Source organism: Aotus nancymaae, unplaced genomic scaffold, assembly GCF_030222135.1.
Source record: "Aotus nancymaae isolate 86718 unplaced genomic scaffold, 86718_ANA_hifiasm-v0.15.2.pri h1tg000002l, whole genome shotgun sequence".
NCBI lineage: Eukaryota > Metazoa > Chordata > Mammalia > Primates > Aotidae > Aotus > Aotus nancymaae.
The window spans coordinates 50028967-50056919 of record NW_026988413.1 but is presented as its reverse complement, the minus strand read 5'-3'; the positions used below and the strand labels follow the sequence as shown (position 1 = coordinate 50056919).

Here is a 27953-nt window from a genome sequence, read left to right as displayed (position 1 = left end):
GAATACAACCAAAAAAGAAAACTACAGACTGATATGCCTCATGAATATAAATGCTAACATCCTTAACAAAATGCTAGCTAACCAAATCCAACAACATAGCAAAAAGATAATCCACCATGATCAAGTGAGTTGCATACTAGGGATGCAGGGATGGTTAACATATGCAAGTCAATAAATGTAATACACCACATAAACAGAATTAAAAACAAAATCACATTATCATCTCAATAGATGTAGAAAAAGCATTCGACAAAATCCAGCATCCCTGTATGATTAAAACTCTCAGCAAAATCGGCATATAAGGGACATATCTCAATGTAATAAAAGCCATCTATGACAAACCCACAGTTAACATAATACTGAATGGGGAAAAGCTGAAAGCATTTCCTTTGAGAACTGGAACAAGACAAGAATGTCCACTCTCACCACTCCTCTTCAGCACAGTACTGGAAGTCCTAGTCGGAGCAATCAGACAAGAGAAAGAATCCAAATCAGTAAAGAGGAAGTCAAACTGTCACTGTTTGCTGATGATATGATCATTTACCTTGAAAACTCTCGAGACTCCTCTAGAAAGCCCCTAGAACTGATAAAAGCATTCAGCAAAGTTTCCAGATACAAGATTAACGTACACAAATCAGTAACTCTTCTATACACCAACAGTGACCAAGTGGAGAGTCAAATCAAGAACTGAACCACCTTTACCATAGCTGCCAAAAGAAAAAAATACTTAGGAATATACCTAACCAAGGAGGTGAAAGACCTCTCCAAGGAAAACTATAAACCACAGCTGAAAGAAATCAGAGACGACACAAACAAATGGAAACACATCCCATGCTCATGGACAAGTATAATCAATATTGTGAAAATGATCATACTGTCAAAAACAATCTACAAATTCAATGCAATCCCCATCAAAATACAACCATCATTCTTTACAGAATTAGAAAAAAACTTCTGAAATTCATATGGAACCAAAGAAAAGCCCACATAGCCAAAGCAAGACTAAGCAAGAAGAACAAATCTGGAGGCATCACACTACCTGGTTTCAAACTATACTATAAGGCTACAGTCACAAAAACAGCATGGTACTGGTATAAACATAAGCACATAGACCAGTGGAACAGAATAGAGAACCCAGAAATAAACCTAAATACTTACAGCCAACTGATCTTCGACAGGGCAAACAAAAACATAAGGTGGGGAAAGGACACCCTTTTCAACAATTGGTTCTAGGATAATTGGCTAGCCACATGTAGGAGAATGAAACTGGATCCTCATCTCTCACCTTATATAAAAATCAACTCAAGTGAGATTAAGGACTTAAATCTAAGACCTAAAACTATAAAAATTCCAGAAGATAACATTGGGAAAACCCTTCTAGACATTGGCTTAGGCAAGGAATTCATGACCAAGGACCCAAAAGCAAATGCTATAAAAACAAAGATAAATAGCTGGAACTTAATTTAACTAAAGAGCTTTTGCACAGCAGAAAGAACAGTCAGCAGAATAAACAGACAACACACAGAGTGGGAGAAAATCTTCACAATCTATATATCTGACAAAGGACTAATATCCAGAATCTACAACAAACTCAAACAAATCAGTAAGAAAAAAACAATCTCATAAAAAAGTAGGCTAAGAACATGAATAGATAGTTCTCAAAAGAAGATATGCAAATGTCCAACAAACATATGAAAAAATGCTCAACATCACTGATAATCAGGCAAGTGCAAATCAAAACCACAATGCAATACTGCCTTACTCCTGCAAGAATGGCCATAACCAAAAAATACAAAAACAGTAGATGTTCATGTGGATGCAGTGTCAGGGACCACTTCTACACTGTGGGAATGTAAACTAGCACAGCCACTAGGGAAAACAGTGTGGAGATTCCTTAAAGAACCAAAAGTAGAACTGCCATTTGATCCAGCAATCCCACTACTGGGTATTTACCCAGTGGAAAAGAAGTCATTATACAAAAAAGATACTTGCACATGCATGTTTACAGCAGCACAGTTTTCAACTGCAAATTGTGGAACCAACCCAAATGCCCATCAATCAATGAGTAGATAAAGAAACTGTGTACAATGGAATACTACTCAGTCATAAAAAGGAATGAATTAATGGCATTTGCAGTGATCTGGATGAGAACGGAGACTATTATTCTAAGTGAAGTAACTCAGGAATGGAAAACCAAACACCATATGTTTTTACTGAAATGTGGGAGCTAAGCTGTGAGTACACAAAGGCATAAGAATGACACAATGGACTTTGGGGACTTGGGGAGAAGGATGGGGTGGTGAGGGATAAAAGACTACAAATAGGGTGCAGTGTATACTGCTTGGGTGATGGGTGCACCAAAATCTTACAAAGCACGACTAAAGAACTTACTCATGCAACCAAACACCACCTATACCCCAATAACCTATGGAAAATAAAAAATAATTTAAAAAAGAACAGCTTAGCCCAGTCATCACATGGAACCATGAGAAATAATAAATTATGGTTCAAGAAAAAATTGATTATAAAATTGGTTTGCCTTGTTTGGTTGAGTGAAAAAAAATGAGTATATATATCTGATGAAATAGCTTCTAGAATTAAAACTGCTATAAATATAAAAATTAAGTAGATTTTTAAAAACTATATACATGTAGAATCTGATAACATTTTGACATTTCCTGATAGACTAATCTGCATCTCAGATGATAAGAAGGTAAGAAAGAGATGGAGACAGAAACATAATTTCATAGTTTAAAATTATGAAAAAGCCATGCATTGTTTTGGAGGCTAACTACCATACTGAGCCATTGTCAGGACTTAGAAATATTTTGATTCTATAAGTCTGATGGCTAGTTTGTAAGTGATAGAGTCTCAATCTTGGTTTTATGACATTCCAAAGTTTTAAAAATTCTTCTGGGAGTATTGTGAAATTTCTAAAATACCAACCATGTTTTAGTTTTTCATGAAATATGTCATTTGTGGGAAAAGAAGTCTTTAAATTGTGAGATTAGGTAACTTCAGCTCTCGAAGGTTGGAGATTGGCAGATTATGCCACCTTCTTACATGATAATTATTAAAATTGGAAGGACTTTTTCTTCTTAATTCTAGTAGAAGTGACGGGTTTTTAATATACCTTTAAAAGAAGGTTTTGCTAGCTTTCCGTTGCCTGAGGAGCGGGGTAATGCATAGTGTGATTTCCTGCCTTGACCAGTAGAGGCCTCCACGTGCCTCCTGAAGTCAAGTTTTCCTGGATTCAGGAAGGAATGTGAGACCAATGCGTTGCCCGTCAAGGACAGCAGGGATCATGTGTGAGAGCAGCACGTTTCTGAGACTCCATTCCAGGATTTCAGCAGATGTGCCTGTACTGAGGCTACCTGCTCTGTGTCAGGCAGAAGACAGGGACTTAACAGAAATTCCTTGTAACACAGAGCTAACATCATAGTCACTTTTGTATTTGGGTGAGGCCTCCCTGCAACTCCTGTCAAAGGCACGTCAGTTCTGGGGTGCCTTTAATTTTGAAGTGTGCACAGATAAGTTATTTCAAAGAATCTACAATTGGTCTTGTGACCTGCCAATAGGAAGTAGTTGAAGGGACAGCATGCTAGTTCTGAGGCTAGGATTTAAGAGACAGGCCCTGTGCATATTGTCTGTTGTTAGGAGGCCAGGATGAGACTGTAAGAGGGATGTGAGCAACTTATAGCCATCAACTCCGTGGCCCCAGCTAACAACCAGCAGACCCCAAGAGTAGTGAACCCACTGCTGAGCCACCTAGCAGATGCATGAGCATGCTTAACTGAAATTAGCTGAACCTAGCTGGTTAGAGGACAACTGCTCTGTAGATCTCTCGACAAGTAATCAGTAATAAATAGCTATTATTATTATTTTTCATTACACTTTAAGTTCTGGGATACATGTGCAGAACGTGCAGGTTTGTTACATATGTATACACATGCCATGGTAGTTTGCTGCACCCATCAACCCGTCATCTATATTACGTATTTCTCCTAATGCTATCCCTCCCCTAGCCCCCAACTCTCTGACAGTCCGCAGTGTGTGATATTCTCCTCCTTGTATCCATATGTTCTCATTGTTCAACACCCACTTATGAGTGAGAACATGCGGTGTTTGGTTTTCTGTTCCTGTGTTAGTTTGCTGAGAAATGATGGTTTCCAGCTTCATCCATGCCCCTGCAAAGAACATAAACTCATGCTTTTTTATGGATGCATAGTATCTCATGGTGTATATGTGCCATGTTTTCTTTATCCAGTCTATCATTGATGGGTATTTGGGTTAAACAGCTATTATTTTTAAGCCACTAAATTTGAGGTGGTTGGTTACAAACTAGCAAAATAATATACTCTAATTATAATCATAGCAGTCATAAAGCTATTACTGATACTTATTTCAAGATGAACACTACATTAACAAAATATTTTAACAATAATATGAGACATAATATTTCATCAATCATGAAGTGATTACTGATACTTATTTCAATATGATTACTATTACATTAACACAATATTTTAACAATAATGTAAGATTCATATGGTCTACTTTGGAAATAATTACTAAATTTTTATTGATGCTTAGTAGAATTAGTAGAAGACAATGACTCCTCCTATGATATTAACACCTCTCTATCAACCTACTATATTTTTATAAGAAATGTACTTCAGGACAGAAAGTGTTAACTCACAGTCCTTCTGCAATGCACTCCAGTAAAAGCACATTTCCTCTTAATTCCTCTTTGTTACTTGCATTGCCTTCTGGAGTTAAAAATGTTGGTGGCCTCTCTCTATTTGATTTAGCTGCAAACAAGAAAATCAATATGCATTACAACTTATAAATATGCATTTCTATAAACACAGTTCATTATCAAAAAAGCTGTCTAAAATTCTAATCCCTTTTTAAGCTATTTAATATTAATTGTGAAATTTGATAAGCTACACATACATACTCTCTGCCTTATAAGTAGTCATCACTCACTCAGTTACCCAGGAACAGAAACAATTTTGGTTGCATAAGCACTAATAATAAGGACTGTTTTTCTTTTGTGTATTTCTTTAATTTGGGTTAGGTTTTAACAAATTTTCTGTGGGTTATAAAATTTTCAAAATGTTGACATGGAGAGGAAAATCATGTTATCAAACTATATTTCCCTTTGGATTAGTGCTTAGGTCAAAGCAAAAATTAACTATCTTCTGGAAAATGTCAGGATTTTATAAAGATATGCTTATAGAAGGGGTATTCTGGTTTACAGTGGGGACAACATTATAGCCAATACCACTGATTAATCATACTAAGATCCCCAAACTGCAACGTTTATGGAAAACAAAAAGTAGAGAGTTACTGACAGAGGTCTTGCAAATATTATGCCACAAATTAAGAATAATGTTGGCATTAAATAAATGGAAATCATTTTCCTCAATGAAAAAGAGGGTCCAAGACAAAGATCTTAGGGATAGTTATACAGGCCATCTTCTTTTTTATGGCAGCCTTTCCAAAACGTAGCCTTATCTTCTGAAGGCTTCTTAGGAAAACTTGAAGCAGAAATTACATCATCGTAAGGTTTTTCTAGCCTTTGAAGGTTTTCAGCTCTTTAATGCATTATCTACTTGATGCTTATAAAAACGGAATGAAAAAGTAATATGATATGAATTATTCTTATTTCTAAGAAAAAAATCCAATGCCAGAAGAGGTTTTACTTAAGAGAAATTAGTTTTCCTAAGAATTTAGAGATTGTGGGGGTAAGCTTACTCCTCTAAAATCACTTTGGGAATGGTCTTTGGGCCCATATTTTTCAGGAGTATATTCAAATAAAATAAAGTAACAATTGTGGAGTGTCTATCTTGGTCACTGATGAGACCTTAATGTCTTTTACTCAAATCTCAAGGGTAAAAAAAACAGCAGAAATTCTGCCTTATGGATAACTAAGAGGACCCTATATCCAAAACCCATTATTTTCATTCATAGACTCTACATGAGAACATTTCCCATAAGGAAATCAAATTCATTTCTATCTAAAATAATGAAGTTAAATGCTCTACTTTTAAAAAGATTACTTCCATTGAAGACAGTGACTTGGTCTGACTTGCTTTTAAACAAAACTAAGAGAAATGGTATTGCTAATTATATTGATAATGTCACATGAAAACAGATGAGAAATGTAATGATTTACTACAAAATCCACTTAATGTTAGTTGCTAAAAGCTTTGATGAGTCAATATTCTAGCAAGTTAATGCACCCTGCTGACTCTTACTTAGTTCACAAGAAAAGTTATGAACAGAACAAAATGTGGAAAACATAATTCTGAACATACGTGAAAGATTTTTTCCAAATCAGTGAAATGGTTCTTTACACGAAAACAGTTAGAACAGGTTTCATTATTATACACACATCATGGAAAATGCTCTAGCGTCATGCTTCAAAGTTTAGAGCTAAATTTCTTAAGAAACATACATTTATACTAGTGGTATTAAACATGTAACTAGAAATTTCATAAAGAAACAAGGTTAAATAGCCATGGAGGTGAAGTTAGTGAACTAAATTCTACAATGAAGGAGAGAATATCAGTTACAATCACCATAACTCACCACCATAAAACTCAGTGTCACTCAAATTAGCAGCTATAGTGTCATTCAATTCATCCACTGAAATAAACAGAATATTATGAAGAGGGCACAAAAGTAGCAGAGAAGGGTCAAAAAGTATTGGGCAATAAAAGCAAATGTATGCAGCTATGCTGACCGAATGCTGTCCCTATCAAGTAAAAACAGTGCTTTACATTGTACATGACTAACTGTTTAATTTACTCAGCCACCCCCAACCAGGAATATGCGGACATTTAACTTAAGCTGCAGGACTGCCAATAAGAGGCACTGTGGAGCATAAAGCCCACACAAATGCTCAGAAGACCAGGTGGTTCAGAAGGTTATCATGGAACCAGTCATGACAATAAAAGCAAGAAATGTAAAATCCAGTATTTAGGGTATGCACAATCTTTGTAACACATATGCCACTTTAGTGAGCATTCATGGGTGGTTTCCTGATAATGAACCTGTTTACTTCAAAGTCAGTAGTATATAATAGTTTCTATATTTTACACATATTTGTAAATGCCATTAAAGGAGAGATTCGGGAAGCTGAACTCTTACCAGAAATCACCTTCACAGAAATAGGTTGCTTCTGCTGTATGGTTTGAGTATGATTAAATCTGGCATAACAGATATAGTCTTCACGGGTATCCTCTGGGAGGACATTGGAAAAATAAAGGTCCCCATTCAGACCTTGAGAAACTCTCTCACTTTGTGGAAGTCTTTGAAAGGCTGGAGAAAGGCAGAGAGATATCCAGATTATTCCATCATAAAGTGGCTAACCTCCAAATTAGCAAGATAAATGTATCTACTAATAGGTCTGTGAACTTCATTTGAATATTTTTTTTTCTCTATACAGCTCTTTGGGTAAAAGCAAATAACTGTAAAAAAAATACACAACACACTAAAACTCTAACTCTACCTCCCTGACCCTACCTTCTCTGGGGTGGGGGCAGAGGTGAGATTAGAGTTATACAGTGAAGTGTTTGATTAAGCAAATGTAAACAAAATACATTTTCCAAAAAGTTTGTGTGATTTTCCTAATATCTAAGTGAATCCCTAACTGTTAAACACACACACACACACACACACACACACACACACACACACACATCTTAGAAAATGATTAAGGAAGCTTCTAAAAATGTTAACGTGGATTGCATCTACACACAAAGTTCAGAAACTAAATACCTGGAGAGCATCTAATGGTGAGCTGGGTCCTGTGCAAGACACTGGGCATGCCAGAGTCCCAGCCCTGTCTGAGGTCATCATTCAGTTGAAGAATCAGGCAGCAAATGGGCAGCTGACAATAATTGGGTGTGACGTGACACTACTTATCCAATGCTGCAACCTGCCCCTCCAAAGCCTCCCAAGCCCAGTTCCTCCACCTCCTCTACTCTTCTTTTCTGAATTACTTATCACCTTCTGGCATGCTATATATTTACTCATCATACATATGACTTATTGCCAGTTTCCTGCATTAGAATTTAAGCTCCAGGACAGCGGACACTTTCATCTGCTTTTTCCACTAGAACAGTGCCTGGCCCTTCACGGGGTTCCTTTAAATGTGCATTGAAGGATTAAGTGAGTAACCATCAACACTCTGACTTTCCAGTGTCAAGCATAGTAATTTATTAATATTTCCCCTCAGGTCCAGTTAAGGAACTATCTTGCCTTAGGCAAGAGGATTTTCTTTTTCTTTTTATGGACACACAAAAAACTATACATACTTGTGGGGTACAATGTGACATTTCAATACACATGTACATTGGTAATGATCAAATCATGGTAATTAGCATATCCATCACCTTAGACAGTTACCATTTCTTTGTTGTGAGAACATTCAAAATCCTCTCTTCTAGCTATTTAAAATATACAATGCATTACTGTTAGCCACAGTCATCCTACTGTGCAACAGAGTATCAGAACTTATTTGGAGGGAAGATTTTCTAAGTGGATTAAGGATGCAGGGAGGTGGAACAACTGATCTGTGTGTGAGTTCACACTTAGCCAGCTAATAGGCATCCTGAAGCTCCTGACTTAGTCTACAGAGCTTTATCTGTGAGACTTCTTCAGCTCTGAGGTGACAGAACTGAAAAAAGTCACACCTCCCAGTGGTCTCAGGCAGGTGCTATGTCTCCTGGCAGGGTTTTTCCAGTGTGAGTCAAGCACCTATAGCAGGTGCTTGGCCTAACATTTCACAAAATGCAAAATTATGGTTAAAAGTCTGGAGCTCCCTTAGGCAGAAGAAGTCAGGGAAATGTGGAGGCAGAGCTTGAAAGAAAGAACACCAGTTCATCATGAACCAAATTACTGGTCAAGATGGGGGTTTGGTTGGCAGTTGCAAATTTATGGTTTTAAGCCATTAATTCCCAGGAAATGGAGTGTTTTAACAATAACTCAAGCCGGGTGCAGAGGCTGTAAAAATGTTAATGTGAGTTGCATCTACATACAATGTTCAGAAACAAAATACTCGGAGAGCTGGGTCCTGTGGGGATGATATGTCTGTGATCCTGATCTCAGGTGATCCTCCCAGCACTTTGGGAGGCCTAGGTGGGCGGATCACCTGAGATTAGGAGTTCAACACCTGTCTGGCCAACATGGTTAAACTCCATCTCTATTAAAAATGTAAAACTTGGCCAAGCATGATGGTGGGCACCTGTAATCCCAGTTACTCAGAAGGCTGAGGCAGGAGAATCACCTGAACCTGGGAGGTGGAGGTTGCAGTGAGCTAAGATTGCACCACTGCACTCCAGCCTAGGTGATAGGGTGAGACTCTGTGTCAAAAGCAAAAACAAAAACAAAGGGGAGAGATCCAAGATGGCTGATCACTAGCAGCTCAGGATTGTAGCTCCCAGAGAAAGTGCACAGAACGAGAGGACACCACACTTTTAGACAAATTTTTGTTACCCATGGACTGGAAGATTCCCAGTGGAGGAGCCCCAGGGGTCACCAGGGCGACTCCTGCGGCCAGTGTGGCAGTTTTGCCGGCACCCCAGCACGGCAGTTCTTGGTGCAGAGTAGACAGGACCGGGTCCCCTTTTGGTCAATGTTTGGAGCTCTGGGAAGGCAGAGTCACCCATTCAACTGATTGAAGAAGGGACTCAAGAGGGAAGCCAGACTGGAGATTCCCAGGCAGAAAAGCACCACGAACTTTTTTTTTTTTTTTCTTTCTTTTTTTTTTTTTTATTGCATTTTAGGTTTTGGGGTACATGTGAAAAACATGCAAGGTTGTTGCATAGGTGCATACGTGGCAGTGTGATTTGCTGCCTTCCTCCCCTTCACCCATATCTGGCATTTCTCCCCATGCTATCCCTCCCCAACTCCCCACCCCCCCGCTGTCCCCCCACTCCCCTACAACATACCCCCGTGTATAGTGCTCCCCTCCCTGTGTCCATGTGTTCTCCTTGTTCAACACCCGCCTATAAGTGAGAACATGTGGTGTTTGATTTTGTGTTCTTGTGTCAGTTTGCTGAGAATGATGGTTTCCAGGTTCATCCCTGTCCCTACAAAGGACGCGAACTCCTCGTTTTTAATGGCTGCATAATATTCCATGGTGTATATGTGCCACGTTTTTCCTGTCCAGTCTATCATCGATGGGCATTTGGGTTGGTTCCAGGTCTTTGCTATTGTAAACTGTGCTGCTATGAACATTTGTGTGCATGTGTCCTTATAGTAGAACGATTTATAATCCTCTGGATATATGCCCAGTAATGGGATTGCTGGGTCAAATGGAATTTCTATTTCTAGGTCCTTGAGGAATCGTCACACTGTTTTCCACAATGGTTGAACTAATTTACACTCCCACCAACAGTGTAAAAGTGTTCCTATTTCTCCACATCCTCTCCAGCATCTGTTGTCTCCAGATTTTTTAATGATCGCCATTCTAACTGGTGTGAGATGGTATCTCAATGTAGTTTTGATTTGCATTTCTCTAATGGCCAGTGATGATGAGCATTTTTTCATATGCTTGTTGGCCTCATGTATGTCTTCTTTTGTAAAGTATCTGTTCATATCCTTCGCCCACTTTTGAATGGGCTTGTTTGTTTTTTTCTTGTAAATCTTTTTTAGCTCGTTGTAAATTCTGGATATCAGCCCTTTGTCAGATGGGTAGGCTGCAAAAATTTTTTCCCATTCTGTTGGTTGCCGATTCACTCTAATGACTGTTTCTTTTGCCGTGCAGAAGCTGTGGAGTTTGATTAGGTCCCATTTGTCTATTTTGGCTTTTGTTGCCAATGCTTTTGGTGTTTTGGTCATGAAGTCCTTGCCTACGCCTATGTCCTGAATGGTTTTGCCTAGGTTTCCTTCTAGTGATTTTATGGTGTTAGGTCTTATGTTTAAGTCTTTAATCCATCTGGAGTCAATTTTAGTGTAAGGTGTCAGGAAGGGGTCGAGTTCTGCTTTCTGCATATGGCTAGCCAGTTTTCCCAACACCACTTATTGAACAGGGAATCCTTTCCCCCACGAATCTTAATGCCGCTGTTTTGGCTGGCAGAGTGGGTTGCTCATATTTCGGCGCTGGGAAGCAACAAGTTGGATGTCCACTCAGAGACCTAATTTGAAAGTAGTCAATTAAAAAGACGACAGGTGGATGAACTCACAATGATGGGAAGAAACCAGCGTAAAAAGGCTCAGAATACCCAAGATCAGAATGCTCCTCCTTCTACAGGGGATCACAGTTCCTCATCAACAAGAGAACAAGGCCTGATGGAGAACAAGCGCATTCCATTAACAGATTTAGGCTTCAGAATGTGGATAATGAGGAACTTTAGTGAGCTAAAAGAACGTGTTCTAGCCCAATGTAAAGATACTAAGAACCTTGAAAAAAGGTTTGACGAAATCCTAACGAGAATAGACAACTTATAGAGGAATATAAGTGAATTGATGGAACTGAAGAACACAAAACGAGAACTTCACGAAGTATGCACAGGTTTTAACAGTTGAATTGATCAAGCAGAAGAAAGGATATCAGAGGTCGAAGACCAACTTAATGAAATGAAACGAGAAGACAAGATTAGAGAAGAAAGAGTAAAAAGGAATGAGCAAAGCATCCAAGAAATATGGGACTATGTGAAAAGACCTAATTTATGATTGATAGGTATACCTGAATGTCATGAAGAGAATGAATCCAAGTTGGAAAATATTCTTCAGGATATTATTCAGGAAAACTTTCCTAATCTAGTAAGGCGGGACAATACTCAACTCCAGCTAAGCCAGAGAACCCTAAAAGATATTTCTCAAGTAGAGCAACTCCAAGACACATAATTGCTAGATTCACTTGGGTTGAAATAAAGGAGAAAATTCTAAGGGCAGCTAGAGAGAAAGGTCACGTTACTTATAAAGGGAAGCCTATCAGACTCACAGTAGACCTCTCACCAGAAACCCTACAAACTAGAAGAGAGTGGGGGTCAATATTCAATATCCTCAAAGAAAACAATTTTCAACCCAGAATCTCATATCCCACCAAACTAAACTTCATAAGTGAAGGAAAAATAAAATTTTTCACGAACAAGCAAGCACTCAGAGATTTCATCACCACCAGGCCTGCTTTACAAGAGCTTCTGAAAGAAGCACTACAAACAGAAAGGAACAACCAGTATCAGTCATCCCAAAAACTTACCAAAATGTAAAGAGTATCTCTATAATGAAGAATCTACATCAACTAATGGGTAAAATAGCCAGCTAGCATCAAATGACAATATTGAACTCACAAATATTAATATTAATTCTAAATTTAAATGGATTAGATGCCCCAATCAAAGACACAGACAGGTAAATTGAATAAAAAGTCAAAACCCATCGGTACACTGTATCCAGATCTATTTCACAAGCAACGACATACAAAGACTCAAAAAAAAAGGGATGGAGGAAGATTCACCAAATAAATGGAGAGCAAAAAAAAAAAAACAACAGGCGTTGTAACTTTCGTCTCTCACAAAATAGACTTTAATAGTAACAAAGACTAAAAGAAACAAAGACGGACATTACATAATGGTAAAAGGATCAGTGCAACAACAGGAGTTAATGATTATAAATATATATGCACCCAATACAGGAGCACCCAGATACATAAGACAAGTTCTTAATGACTTATAAAGAGACCTGGATTCCCGCACAATAATAGTGGGAGATTTTGACACCACATTGTTAATATTTGACGGATCGACGACATACAAAATTAATAGGGACATCTATGATTTGAACTTAGACCTGGAATAAGTAAACTTAGTGAGTATTTATCGAATTCTCCACCCCAGGTCCACAGAACATACATTTTTCTCAGTATCATATTACACCTATTTTGAAAGTGACTACATAATTGGAAGTAAATCACATTACTTCCATATTTACTTCCAATTCCATAATTGGAAGTAAATTCAGCATTTGCATAGCATTTCACAGACTTAAATGAAATATTGGCTGGGCGCAGTGGCTCACGCCTGTAATCCCAGCACTTTGGGAGGCCGAGGCGGGTGGATCACGAGGTCAAGAGATCGAGACCATCCTGGTCAATATGGTGAAACCCCGTCTCTACTAAAAATACGAAAAATTAGCTGGGCATGGTGGCGTGTGCCTGTAATCCCAGCTACTCAGGAGGCTGAGGCAAGAGAATTGCCTGAACCCAGGAGGCAGAGGTTGTGGTGAGCCAAGATCGTGCCATTGCACTCCAACCTGGGTAACGAGCAAAACTCCGTCTCAAAAAAAAAAAAAAAGAAAGAAAAAGAAAAAGAAATCTTGGTTGGCTGTTTGTTCGTTATTTTCTTCCCTTATTCCTTCCTGTCTCCGTTGTTAAGCACAATTATCGGCATAAAAGAGGTTTTTAATACATATTTTTAGATTGCATTCCAGCCCGGGCAATAGGGCAAGAATCCTGTTCTCTCTCCCCCTTTTTCTTTCTCTTTCCTTCTTTCTCTCATAAAAAAAAAAAAGACTCAGAAGAATTAAGTACATTTTGTTTAACAAAGAGTTAAAGACAAAAAAACCTTTATTGTCCTGTTTTTCCTGCTGTGGTAATAAAATAATAAACTGAAGGGTGTTGGCAGACCAAATGTTAGGCAATGGGACTTCATGAGGGTGGTGGCATTTTGCATTACATTTGGAAAAAAATGTATGCAGATAGGAATAACTTAATGTCATCTTGTAAGAAATATGCTATATGGATCTAATTTTTTTCCTCATATTGCAGGTGCAATTCCATTTGAAAGGTCAGATGCTTCACCAACAGCCTAAAATGTATGTGGGTGCTATAACTAGCTGTATAACATGGGGAAAAAATTAGTGATGTATGCAGATAACTCTGAGACTTTACATGTGATATGTCTCTTTATTAAGTAAAAAGGTAATTATTTCTGAATAAGAACCAAGGACCAAATATTGAGACTTATTTTGGCAGTGGCATTTGGAGAGTGTTACTCTTAAAACCATAAATCACTTTTTATATTTGCCTTACTACTTATTTTTGGAAAATCTGTAAAAGATTCATTTAGTTATATATTTGTTTTTTATTTCTTTGCATTACTTTACTTTCTCTGACTGCTTTCATGCAAGGAGTCAAAAATGCATCCCAGTAAAATAAAATAAAAAATAAAAATATAAAATGCACGTTAAATGTTACAGCCAAATTTTCTCTTTAGTAACATATATGTCTTGTGAGTGCAGAGGCAATCAGGTCACTGAAAATAGAATGTATTTCCTACAGATTCTTTTAACTCATTCCCACCATTCCACCTAAAAGACTCTTAGCAGGATTACCAGGAACCTCCAAGTTGTCAAATTCAGCAGTCATTTTTTAGTTCTCATATTATCTGATCTATCAGCAGCATTTGAAACAACTGACTACCGTGTCTTTCAAAAATATTTTCTAAAATTATTACCATTATTTTTTTAGAGATAGTGTCTCACTCTGCTGCTGGGGCTGAACTGCAGTGATGTGACTGTAGCTCACTGCAGCCTTGAACTCCTGAGCTGAAGCAATCCTCACATCTCAGCCTCTCGATTAGCTGGGATTACAGCATGAGCCACCCTGCTGGGTTATTCTGTCTTTCTGACACACATTCTTCACCTTGTCCCTGGGACACCACTATCTTCATTCTTTTCTTCCTTCAGTGATTGCCTCTTTTCCTCTGCTTTGCTGGTTTCTCCATGAGTTCTTCACCTCTGGGGGGCTCCTGGTCTCAGTCTCCCAGGCTCTGCTCTCCTGCTCCCCAGATCCTCTCATCTAGTCCAGGCCTCTGGGGAGCACTTATGCACTAATGATTCAAACACTGCTGATCATAGCCCAGAATCTTCCTTCTGACTCAGGTATCTCTGACTCTAGTTGGCACCTCACCATGAAATATCTTACAGGCCTCTTGTAAGGTTTGTTAAGTTCTCACAGAGTTTTAAAAGGAAGAAACTGAGGCCAGCATGAGAAGATCCAATGCGAATTTATTCAGGCTCCCGGGCGAGGTTCTGTGGTCCAACAGGAGGGGCCGGAGAAGTCACACAGCCTCCTCTCAGATGTGGGGTTTTATAGGGAGTGGAGGCGTTTGATTGGTTGTGGGAGAGCAGGGTGTGGGTAAGACAGGACTGCTATTGGGTAGGGTTACAAGCCTTTGTTTGCATACAGGACTCGACTGCTATTGGCTAGAGTTACAAGACTTCGTTTGCATACAAGACTTGACTGCTATTGGCTAGAGTTACAAGACTTCATTTGCATGCAAGACTTGATTGCTATTGGCTAGAGTTACAAGACTTCGTTTGCATCTTGGCGGGGTTTTTAAGGGAAGGCTAGGCTGTGCAAAGGGGTGGACGTGTCCGACCTCTCGGAAAAAAAAGGGGGGTGGTGTGCGTCCGAGCTTCCGGTGAGGCAACCGGCCTTACACCTCTCACATCCCAAACTCTGGTTTCTCAGTCTCCAAGCAGAACCATGTGCTCCCTCTAAGGTAACATGCTGACCTATTAGCACAGGAAGTTTTGGAGGGTGGAAGAGGTAGAGCAACAAACATTCCCTTGAGGACAGAACCAGGGGTAGATAAGTTTGAAACTGCCTAATGAATGCCTTCATTCTCTTTGCCTCAGTTTCCTCATCTAGAGAGTGGAAAAAATAATTAGACATGCCTCATCAGGTTGTGAAAATTAATGGGATAACCCATGTTAAGTCCTTAGTAAAGGGCCTGACACTTTGTAAAGGCCCAATAACTATTAGCTATTGTTGGGGATTAAAAAAACAAACAGGAGATTCAAAATAGCCAAACAGGAACAGCTCTGGGGTGCAGTTCCCAGTGAAAATGCAGAGGGTGAGTGATCACCGCATTTCCAAACGAGTTTTTACTGCCTACAGACCAGGAGATTCCCAGGCTGAAAAGCGCCATGAATCTCTACCACAGCTGTTTCAGCTGGTGCAGCAGGTCTCCACACAAAAACTCACACAAATCTAGATGGCTGTTTCAACTGGCATCTGGAACACCTAGGAGACAGAGTCACCCATTCAACTGAAAAAAGGGGGCTGAAACAGACAGCCAGGTGATCTGGCTCAGTAGGTCCCACCCCGACAAAGACCAGCAATCTGAAATGCTCTGGATGGAGACTTTCACACCAAGCACAGCTGGACCAGGCTGGTCCAGATCTGTGGGGGGAAGTACATCTGCCATTACTGAGGCAGTCCACCACTACCAAGGCAGTCTGCCATTACTGAGGTAGTCCACCATTACCGAGGTAGTCCACCATTACTGAGGCAATCCGCCATTACCAAGGTAGCCCGCCATTACAGACACAGTTCGCCATTACTGAGGCAGTTCTAACTATACCTCTATAAACAAAACTTCAAGGAAGTTCACACAGCAGCTGGGCAGAGCCCCATGGCTTTGCTGGCAGACTGTGACTAGGAACACCGCTGCTGGCAGACTGTGACTAGGCTACCTCTTTGCTGGGCAGGGCATCTCTGATAAAAGGCAGCAGCATGTTAGGAACTTACAAATAAAGCCCACCTTCCCAGGACAGAGCACCTGGGGAAAAAAGGTGGTTATGACTTACGCTGTAGCAGACTTAAATGTACCTGCCCAGCAGCTCTGAATGGAACAATGGAGCTCATAGCTCAGCACTTGAGCCCCTATAAGGGACAGATTGTCTCCTCAAGCAGCTCCCTGACCCCTGTATATCCAAAGAGACACCTCATAAAGGAGAGCTCAGGCTGACATCTGGTGGGTATCCTTCTGGGACAAAGATAATAGAAGAAACTGGCAGCAACCTTTACTATTCTGCAGCCACTGCAGGTGATCCCCAGGTAAGCAGGGTCTGGAGTGGACCCCCTGCAGTCCTACAGCAGACGGGCCTGTTAGAAGGAAAATTAAAAAACAGAAAGAAATAACTTCAACATCAACAAAAAGGACATCCATTCAGAGACCCCATCCGAAAGTCACCAACTACAAACACCACAGGTAGATAAACCCACAAAGATGGGAAGAAACCAGCACAAAAAGGATGAAAACACCAAAAACCAGAATGCCTGTCCTCCTCCAAGGGATCACGACTCCATACCAGCAAGGAAACGAGGCTGGATGGAGAATGAGTCTGATGAATTGACAGAAACAGGCTTCAGAAGGTGGGTAATAACAAACTTCTCTGAGCTAAAAGAACATATTCTAACCCAATGCAAAGAAATTAAGGACGCTGAAAAAAGGTTAGACTCAATGCTAACGAGAATAAACAGCCTAGAGTAGAATATAAATGAATTGATGGAGCTGAAAAACACAACACGAGAACTTCGCGAAGCATACACAAGTTTAATATCCAAATCGACCAAGCAGAAGAAAGGATATCAGAGACTGAAGATTCAATGAAATAAAATGAGAAGGCAATATTAGAGAAAAAAGAGTGTAAAGAAATCAACAAAACCTCCAAGAAATATGGGATTATGTGAAAAGACCTAATCTACGTTTGATAGGTGTACCTGAATGTGACGGAGAGAATGAATCCAAGCTGGAAAACACTCTTCAGGATATTATCCAGAAGAACTTCCCCAACTTAGTAAGGCAGGCCAATATTCAAGTCCAGGAAATACAGAGAACACCACAAAGATATTCCTCAAGAAGAGCAACCCCAAGGCACATAATCATCAGATTCACCAGGGTTGAAATGAAGGAACAAATGCTAAGGGCAGCCAGAGAGAAAGTCTGGGTTACCCACAAAGGGAAGCCCATCAGACTCATGGCGTCTCTCTTGGCAGAAACCGTGCAAGCCAGAAGAGAGTGGGGACCAATATTCAACATCCTTAAAGAAAAGAACTTTCAATCTAGAATTTCATATCCAGCCAAACTAAGCTTCATAAGTGAAGGAGAAATAAAATCCTTTATGAACAAGCAATTGCTTAGAGATTTCATCACCACCAGGCCTGCCTTACAAGAGCTCCTGAAAGAAGCACTAAACAGGGAAAAGAACAACCAGTACCAGCCATTCCAAAAATGTACCAAATGGTAAAGAGCATCAACACAATGAAGAAACTGTGTCAACTAATGGACAAAACAACCAACCAGCATCAAAATGGGAGGATCAAATTCACACGTAACAATATTAACCTTAAATGTAAATGGGCTAAATGCCTCAATCAAAAGACACACTGGCAAATTGGACAAAAAGTCAAAACCCATCAGTGTGCTGTATCCAGGAAACCCATCTCACATGCAAGAACACACATAGGCTCAAAATAAAGGGATGGTGGAAGATTTACCAAGCATATGGAGAGCAAAAAAAAAAAAAAAAAAAAAAAGCAGGAGTGCAGTCCTAGTCTCTGATAAAATAGACTTTAAACTAACAAAGACCAAAAGAGACAAAGAAGGGCATTACATAATGGTAAAAGGATCAATGCAACAAGACGAGCTAATGATCCTAAATATATATGCACCTAATACAGGAGCACCCAGATACATAAAGCAAGTTCTTAATGACCTACAAAGAGACTTAGACTCCCACAAAAAAGTGGGAGACTTTAACACTTGACTGTCACTATTAGACAGATCGATGAGACAGAAAACTAACAAGGATATCCAGGACTTGAACTCAGATCTGGACCAAGCGAACCTCATAGACATCTACAGAACTCTCCACCCGAAATCCACAGAATATACATTCTTCTCAGCACTGCATTGCACCTACTCTAAAATTGACCAAATAATTAGAAGTAAATCACTCCTCAGCAAATGCAAAAGAATGGAAATCATAATGACCAGTCTCTCAGACCACAGTGCAATCAAATTAGAAATCAGGTTTAAGAAACTAACTCGGGGAAGATCCAAGATGGCTGGATAGGAGCAGCTCAGGATTGCAGCTCTGAGTGAAAGCGCAGAGGGTGAGTGGATGTCGCATTTCCAGACAGATTTTTATTGCCCACAGACCAGGAGATTCCCAGGTGGAGGAGCCCCATGGGTTGCCAGGGCGGCTGTTTTGGCCAGTGCGGCTGTTTTGCCTGTGACCCGGTGCAGCAGTTCCCAGTGCAGAGTAAACGGGACCGTGTCCCCACTTAGCCAGCAAGGGGAGCTGAAACAGGGAGCCAGGCCAGGAGATTCCCGGGCAAAAAAGTGCCACGAGTCTCAGAGCCGCGGTTTCAGCCGGCGCAGTGGGTCGCCGCACGGGAAATCACACAGATCCCAGCGCCTATTCAACAGGCGACCAAGACACCTGGGAGAGAGCCAAATGTTCAACTAAAAAACAAAAGGCTCTGAGGCAGGGAGCCAGGTGATCAGGCCCGGCTGGTCCCACCCCCACAAAAACAAAAACAAAAACAAAAACAAAAACAAAAACACAGCAATTGGTAATGCTCTGGGTTGAGAGTTTCACAGCAAGCACAGCTGAACCCGGGATGGTCCAGCTCTGTGGGGGAGGGGTGTCCACCATTACCAAGGCACTCCACCACTACGGAGGCAGTCCGCCATTTCTAAGGCAGCCTGCCGTTGCCGAGGCAACCTGCCATTACAGAGAGAGTCCGTCACTACAGAGGCAGGCCACCATTGCTGAGGCAGTTCTAACTACACCCATATAAACAGGACTGCAGGGAAGCTCACATGGCAGCTGGGCGGAGCCCACAGCAGCTCAGCGAAGCCTCTGCAGGCTGAGAGTGACTAGGCTGCCTCCTTGTGGGCAGGGCAGCCCTGAAGAAAAAAAAAAAGGCAGCAGCACAGCGGAAACTCATAAATTTCTAACTCCCTGGGACAGAACACCTGGGGGAAAAAAGGGGTTTATGAGTTCTGCTGCTGCAGACTTAAACTTACCAGCCCAGCAGCTCTGAATGAACAACGGAGCTCACAGCTCAGCACTTGAGCTACTATAAAGGACAGTCTGTTTTCTCAAGCAGCTCCCTGACCCCCATATATCCAAAGAGTCACCTCATAAAGGAGAGCTCAGACTGATATTTGGCAGGTATCCTTCTGGGACAAAGCAGAAGAAGAAACTGGTAGCAACCTTTACTGTTTGGCAGCTGCTGCAAGTGATCCCCAGGCAAGCAGGGCCTGGAGTGGACCTCAGCAGTCCTACAGCAGACAGTCCAGACAGTTAAAAGGAAAACTAAGAAACAGAAATAACTTCATCATCAACAAACAGGACGTCCACTCAGAGACCCAATCAGAAAGTCAACAACTACAAAGTCGACAGGTGGATAAATCCACCAAGATGGGAAGAAACCAGTGCAAAAAGAATGAAAACACCCGAAACCAGAACACCTCTCCTCTTACAAGGGATCACAACACCTCACCAGCAAGGGAACAAGGCTGGAAGGAGAATGAGTGTGATGAAATGACACAATCAGCCTTCAGAAAGTGGGTAATAAGAAACTTTCATGAGCTAAAAGAACATGTTCTAACGCAATGCAAAGAAACTAAGAACCCTGAAAAAAGATTTGATGAAATGCTAATGAGAATGGACAACTTAGAGAGGAATATAAGTGAATTGATAGAGATGAAAAACACAACATGAGAACTTCACGAAGCATGCACAAGTTTCAACAGCCGAATTGACCAAGCAGAAGAAAGGATATCAGAGGTCGAAGATCAACTCAATGAAATAAAACAAAAACGTAAGATTAGAGAAAACAGGGTAAAAAGGAATGAACAAAGTCAATAAGAAATATGGGACTATGCGAAAAAACCTAATCTATGTTTGATAGGTGTACCTGAATGTGACAAAGAGAATTGATGACGAAGAGAATTGATCATTGATGGGCATTTAGGTTGGTTCCAGGCCTTTCTATTGTAAACTGTGCAAAAGAATCAATATCGTGAAAATGGCCATACTGCCCAAAGTAATTTACAGATTCAATGCTATCCCCATTAAGCTACCAATGACCTTCTTCACAGAACTCGAAAAAACCACCTTAAACTTCATATGGAACCAAAAGAGAGCTCGCATAGCCAAGTCAATTCTAAGCAAAAAGAACAAAGCAGGAGGCATCACACTACCAGACTTCAAACTATACTACAAGGCTACAGTAATCAAAACAGCATGGTACTGGTACCAAAACAGAGAAATAGACCAATGGAACAGAACAGAGGCCTCGGAGGCAACACAACATATCTACAACCATCCGATCTTTGACAAACCTGACAAAAACAAGCAATGGGGAAAGGATTCCCTGTTTAATAAGTGGTGTTGGGAAAACTGACTAGCCATATGCAGAAAGCAGAAACTGGACACCTTCCTGACACCTTACACTAAAATTGACTCCAGATGGATTAAAGACTTAAACATAAGACCTAACACCATAAAAACCCTAGAAGAAAGCCTAGGCAAAACCATTCAGGACATAGGCGTAGGCAAGGACTTCATGACCAAACACCAAAAGCATTGGCAACAAAAGCCAAAATAGACAAATGGGACCTAATCAAACTCCACAGCTTCTGCACGGCAAAAGAAACAGTCATTAGAGTGAATCGGCAACCAACAGAATGGGAAAAAATTTTTGCAGTTTATCCATCTGACAAAGGGACGATATCCAGAATTTACAATGAACTAAAACAGATTTACAAGAAAAAAAACAAACAAGCCCATTCAAAAGTGGGCGAAGGATATGAACAGATACTTTACAAAAGAAGACATACATGAGGCCAACAAACATATGAAAAAATGCTCATCATCACTGGTCATTAGAGAAATGCAAATCAAAACCACATTGAGATACCATCTCATGCCAGTTAGAACAGCGATCATTAAAAAATCTGGAGACAACAGATGCTGGAGAGGATGTGGAGAAATAGGAACACTTTTACACTGTTGGTGGGAGTGTAAATTAGTTCAATCATTGTGGAAGACAGTGTGGCAATTCCTCAAGGACCTAGAAATAGAAATTCCATTTGACCCAGCAATCCCATTACTGGGTATATATCCAAAGGATTATAAATCGTTCTACTATAAGGACACATGCACACAAATGTTCATTGCAGCACTGTTTACAATAGCAAAGACCTGGAACCAACCCAAATGCCCATCAATGATAGACTGGACAGGGAAAATGTGGCACATATACACCATGGAATATTATGCAGCCATCAAAAACGACGAGTTCGCGTCCTTTGTAGGGACACGGATGAACCTGGAAACCATCATTCTCAGCAAACTGACACAAGAACACAAAATCAAACACCGCATGTTCTCACTCATAGATGGGTGTTGAACAACGAGAACACATGGACACAGGGAGGGGAGCACTATAGACTGGGGTCTGTTGGGGGGAAATAGGGGAGGGACAGCGGCGGGGGTGGGGAGTTGGAGAGAGATAGCATGGGGAGAAATGCCACATATAGGTGAAGGGGAGGAAGGCAGCAAATCACACTGCCACGTATGCACCTATGCAACAATCTTGCATGTTCTTCACATGTACCCCAAAACCAAAAATGCAATAAAAAAATAAATAAATAAATAAAAAGAAACTAACTCAGAACCACATAACTTCATGGAAGCTGAACAACTGGCTATTGAATGTTGACTGAATAAACAATGAAATGAAGGCAGAAATAAAGATGTTCTTTGAAACCAAGAAGAACAAAGATACAACATACCAGAATCTCTGGGACACATTTAAAGTAGTGTCTAGGGGAAAATTTACAGCAATAAATGCCCACATGAGAAGTAAGGAAAGATCTAAAATCAACACCCTATCATCAAAATGGAAAGAGCTAGAGGAGCAAGAGCAAAAAAACTCAAAAGCTAGCAGAAGACAGAAATAACTAAGATCAGAGCAGAACTGAAGGAGATCATGACACAAAAAAACCCTTCAAAAAATCAATAAATCCAGGAGCTGGTTTTTTGAAAAGATAAACAAAATCGACAGACTGCTAGCCAGATTAATAAAAAAGAAAAGAGAGAAGAATCAAATAGATGCAATAAAAAACCATAAAGGGGATATTACCACCAATTCCACAGAAATACAAACTACCATCAGAGATTACTACAAACGACTCTATGCACATAAACCAGTAAACCTGGAAGAAATGGATAAATTCACGGAGACTTGCACCCTCCCAAGCCTAAACCAGGAAGAAGTCAAAACCCTGAATAGACCAATAACAAGGGCTGAAGTTCAGGCAGCAATTAATAGCCTACCAACCAAAAAAAGCCCAGGTCCAGACAGGTTCATAGCCAAATTCTACCAGACATACAAAGAGGAGCTGGTACCACTCCTTCTGATACTATTCCAAACAATCCAAAAAGAGGGAATCCTCCCCAACTCATTTTATGAGACCAACATCATCCTGATACCAAATCCCGGCAGAGACTCAACAAGAAAAGAAAACTTCAGGCCAATATCCATGATGAACATAGATGCAAAAATCTTCAATAAAATCCTGGCAAACTGATTGAGACAGCACATCAAAAAGCTTATCCACCATAATCAAGTAGGCTTCATCCTGGGGATGCAAGGCTGGTTCAACATACGCAAGTCTATAAACGTTAATTCAACACATGAACAGAACCAGAGACAAAAACCACATGATTATCTCAACAGATTCAGAGAAGGTCTTTCACAAAATTCAACAGCTCTTTATGCTAAAAACTCTGAATAAACTCGGTATCGATGGACGGTATCTCAAAATAATAAAGGCAATTTGTGACAAAGTCACAGCCAATATCATACTGAATGGGCAAAAACTGGAAGCATTCCCTTTGAAATCTGGCACTAGACAAGGATGCCCTCTCTCACCACTCCTATTCAATATAGTACTGGAAGTTCTAGCCAGAGCAATCGGGCAAGAAAAAGAAATAAAGGGTATTCAATTAGGAAAGGAGGAAGTCAAATTGTCTCTATTTGCAGACGACATGATTGTATATTTAGAAGACCCCATTGTCTCAGGCCAAACTCTCCTGAAACTGATAAGCAACTTCAGCAAAGTCTCTGGATACAAGATCAATGTGCAGAAATCACAAGCATTTCTATACAGCAACAACAGACTTAAAGAGAGCCAAATCAAGAATGAACTGCCATTCACAATTGCTACAAAGAGAATAAAATACCTAGGAATACAACTAACAAAGGATATAAAGGACCTCTTCAAGGAGAACTACAAATCACTGCTCAAGGAAATAAGAGAGAGCATAAACAGATGGAAAAACATACCATGCTCATGGTTAGGAAGAATCAATATTGTGAAAATGGCCATACTGCCCAAAATAGTTTATAGATTCAACACTATCCCCATCAAGCTACCTATGACCCTCTTTGGAGAACTGGAAAAACCCACTTTAAACTTCATATGGAACCAAAAGAGGGTCCGAATAGCCAACATAATCCTAAGCAAAAAGAACAAAGCTGGAGGTATCAAGCTACCTGACTTCAAACTATACTACAAGGCTACAGTAATCAAAACAGCATGGTACTGATACCCAAACAGAGATACAGAGCAATGGAACAGAACAGAGGCCTCGGAGGCAACGCCACACATCTACAACTATACGATCTGTGACAGACCTCACAAAAACAAGCAATGGGGAAAGGAGTCCCTGTTTAATAAGTGGTGTTGGGATAACTGGCTAGCCATGTGCAGAAAGCAGAAACTGGACTCCTTCCTAACACATTACACTAAAATTAACTCCAGACAGATTAAAGATTTAAACATAAGACCTAACACCATAACAACCCTGGAAGAAAATCTAGGCAAAATCATTCAAGATATAGGCATAGGCAAGGACTTCATGACTAAAACACCAAAAGCATTGGCAAGAAAAGCCAAAATAGACAAATGGGATCTAATTAAACTCCAGAGCTTCTGCGCAGGAAAAGAAACAATCATTAGAGTGAACTGGCAACCAACAGGATGGGAAAAAATTTTTGCAATCTACCCATCTGACAGAGGGCTAATATCCAGAATCTACAAAGAACTAAAACAGATTTACAAGAAGAAAACAAACCCATTGAAAAGTGGGCAAAGGATATGAACAGACACTTTACAAAAGAAGACATATATGAAGTCAACAAACATGAAAAAATGCTCATCACCACTGGTCATTAGTGAAATGCAAACCAAAACCACATTGAGATACCATCTCATGCCAGTTAGAACAGCGATCATTAAAAAATCTGGAGACAACAGATGCTGGAGAGGATGTGGAGAAATAGGAACACTTTTACACTGTTGGTGGGAGTGTAAATTAGTTCAACCATTGTGGAAGACGTGTGGCAATTCCTCAAGGACCTAGAAATAGAAATTCTATTTGACTCAGGAATCCCATTACTGGGTATATATCCAAAGGATTATAAATCGTTCTATTATAAAGACACATGCACACGTATGTTCATTGCAGCACTGTTTACAATGGCAAAGACCTGGAACCAACCCAAATGCCCATCGATGATAGACTGGATAAGGAAAACATGGCACATATACACCATGTAATACTATGCAGCCATAAAAAATGATGAGTTTGTGTCCTTTGTAGGGATATGGATGAATCTGGAAACTGTCATTCTCAGCAAACTGACACAAGAACAGAAAATCGAACACTGCATATTCTCACTCATAGGCAGGTGTTGAACAATGAGAACACATGGACACAGGGAGGGAAGCATCACACACTGGGGTCTGTTGGAAGGGACTAGGGGAGGGACAGTGAGGGGTAGGGAGTTGGGGAGGGATAACATGGGGAGATACACCAGATATAGGTGACAGGGATGGAGGCAGCAAACCACATTGCCATGTATGTACCTATGCAACAATCCTGCATGTTCTGCACATGTACCCCAGAACCTAAAGTGCAATAAAATATATTTGAAAAAAAAACAAAAAACAAGAAACATACATTAAACACAAACACACACACACACACACACCCCAAACAGAAGTATAACACATCCCCAACAGCTTGATTTCCTTCCTGTGATGGGTCTCTGGAAATGGCAATTCCATTTTATCATTTTGGAGTTGTTCAATCTCCAAAGGTAGTTATCTTGATTCCTCTGTCTCATGCTCCCACCCCCGCCGCAGTAAATCCCAGAGGCCTGACCCTCAAAATATACCCAGAATCTTAGCATTTCTTACCCATTCTACTGCTACCACTCAAGTCCAAGTCACCAACAAATTTTAGCTAGATTATAGCAGCGGCCCCAACAATCTCTACTCTCTCTTTTGTCCACTATGTTCTCTACACATCAACTGAAGAGATACTGTTACTACTTATTTTATTTCAGATAAAGTCATTCCTTCAACATTTCCCCGCTTCATTCAAGCTAAAGCCAAAGCCCTTCCCATTGAGTCCCTGTGATCTTTTTCACCTTGTCCATCACCCTCACTCTCAGTCCCTTCAGTCTGGACACTTTGGCCTCCTCGCTTTTATTTTTACACACACCAGGAATGCTCCTTCCTTAGGGGCTGGCACCAGTGTTCTCCTTCTACTCAGATATTTAGTGGCATGGCTTGCTCTCTCTCATCTCCTTAGGTCTCTGCTCAAAACTCTGCTTTATTTTTTTAATATAACTTATTGCCAATGAACATTGGTTTTCTAAATGTACTTATTGCATTTATCATCTGCCTCCTTCCCTACTCCCCTCCACTGCCACTGCAAGGAATATAAGCGAGGCACATAGTAAATGTTCAATAAAATTGAGTGAATGAGATGACACGTTATTTATTTTGAAGAGCAGCTATTTTCCTGAGCATCTCTGAAACATTTTACGAATCACAAAAGGTAATAATGTATTATGACAGTAAACAATCCTAAGACTTAAAGAAAGAAAGTTCGTATTATCAAAACTTACAGTTATCCATCCAAAATATTATAGGTGGTGGTAATCCAATTGGGGGTCTGCAGGGAAGTACTAAAGATTGACCATTTTGAAGTGTGATTGGTTCAAGTTTTTCTTTGGTCCACAATGGTGATCCTATTAAATAAATATAAAAAAACTTCTGTTATTTCTGCATTGAAAAGTACAAAAAGAAAGCACTACAGATAAAGGCAAACTGAACTTTTGGAGAAACAATTTGTAATTTATGTATACTAAATTAATGAGAAAATAAATTTAAAAACAATGTTAAAAGAAAAAAGTAAAAATTTTAAAAATGACAATTCTCATGCATTGCCACTGATAGCATACATTCTGTCAGTGATTCACAGCTGAGAATTTGTACTAAATACACTGTCAGGAAGACAAGCAGTTTTGACACAAGCATGTTCTTCACAAAAGAATGGAAAACACTTAAATGTCAAAAGATTTGTTAAATAAAGAATTACACATCTGCTCCTTTGACTACCACAGAGTATCATATGGATATACTTATTTATAAGATGGCTATGGCAATATACATGATATACCAATAAGTCAGAAAAAGTTGTAAGATAGTATTCCAGAAAATGAGCTGGTTTTAAACACATACATACATGTCTGCCTAGGAAAAAATGGAAAGAATATTTGAGCAGTAGTTATTTTCTTGAATGGAAGGATTTTCATGAACAGGTTTTTAAATTTCTTTTTTATTTATAATTAGTTTTTCTACAATGAACATGTATTACACATGTAATACAGATTTTTTAAAGAAATGAGCAGAACTGAAAATGTGATTAAATACATGCTCTTAAAGTTTTTGAGAGGATTTTGGTACTAACCATTGCAAAAAGAGCCATAATAATATTGAGGTAGTGAAGACACCCCATTTTCAGTAAAAATTTGAAACAAAAATATTTTTAAAAATAGCATTTAGACCTTGATCACCATATCATACTGCATTTATTTCCATTTGACTGCAGGAATTACACTTTTATAGGGAATACATAAGAAATAAATAATTAGATGAACTGAGGGAAGAAACATTTTTTTTTTTAAGCCTGATGTCTTACACAGGACTTGTATAAAACAGACACTAGGTTGGTAAAGCATTAGGCTGAGAAGCTTGTTAGGGTAAGGT

General features: G+C 39.8%; 1 protein-coding gene across 36 annotated transcripts in view; it reads right to left on the bottom strand.

Moving 5' to 3' along the window:
- NRCAM (neuronal cell adhesion molecule) overlaps positions 1 to 27953 on the bottom strand; it is a 321862-nt gene that overhangs the window by 67663 nt on the left and 226246 nt on the right. For 25 of the 36 annotated variants that reach the window (XR_010341943.1, XM_012455744.3, XM_012455825.3 and 22 more), the window contains 4 exons: positions 26810 to 26932; positions 7159 to 7329; positions 6598 to 6654; positions 4700 to 4811 (listed from right to left, as the gene is read on the bottom strand). Coding sequence is in view for 35 of the 36 variants with exons in the window: in XM_012455744.3 (XP_012311167.2) it covers positions 4700 to 4811; positions 6598 to 6654; positions 7159 to 7329; positions 26810 to 26932 (463 nt within the window). In the remaining variant the exon portion in view is untranslated. The remainder of the gene's footprint in view (positions 1 to 4699; positions 4812 to 6597; positions 6655 to 7158; positions 7330 to 26809; positions 26933 to 27953) is intronic. The other 11 variants (XM_064374450.1, XM_064374441.1, XM_012455873.3 and 8 more) reach the window with 1 other exon arrangement.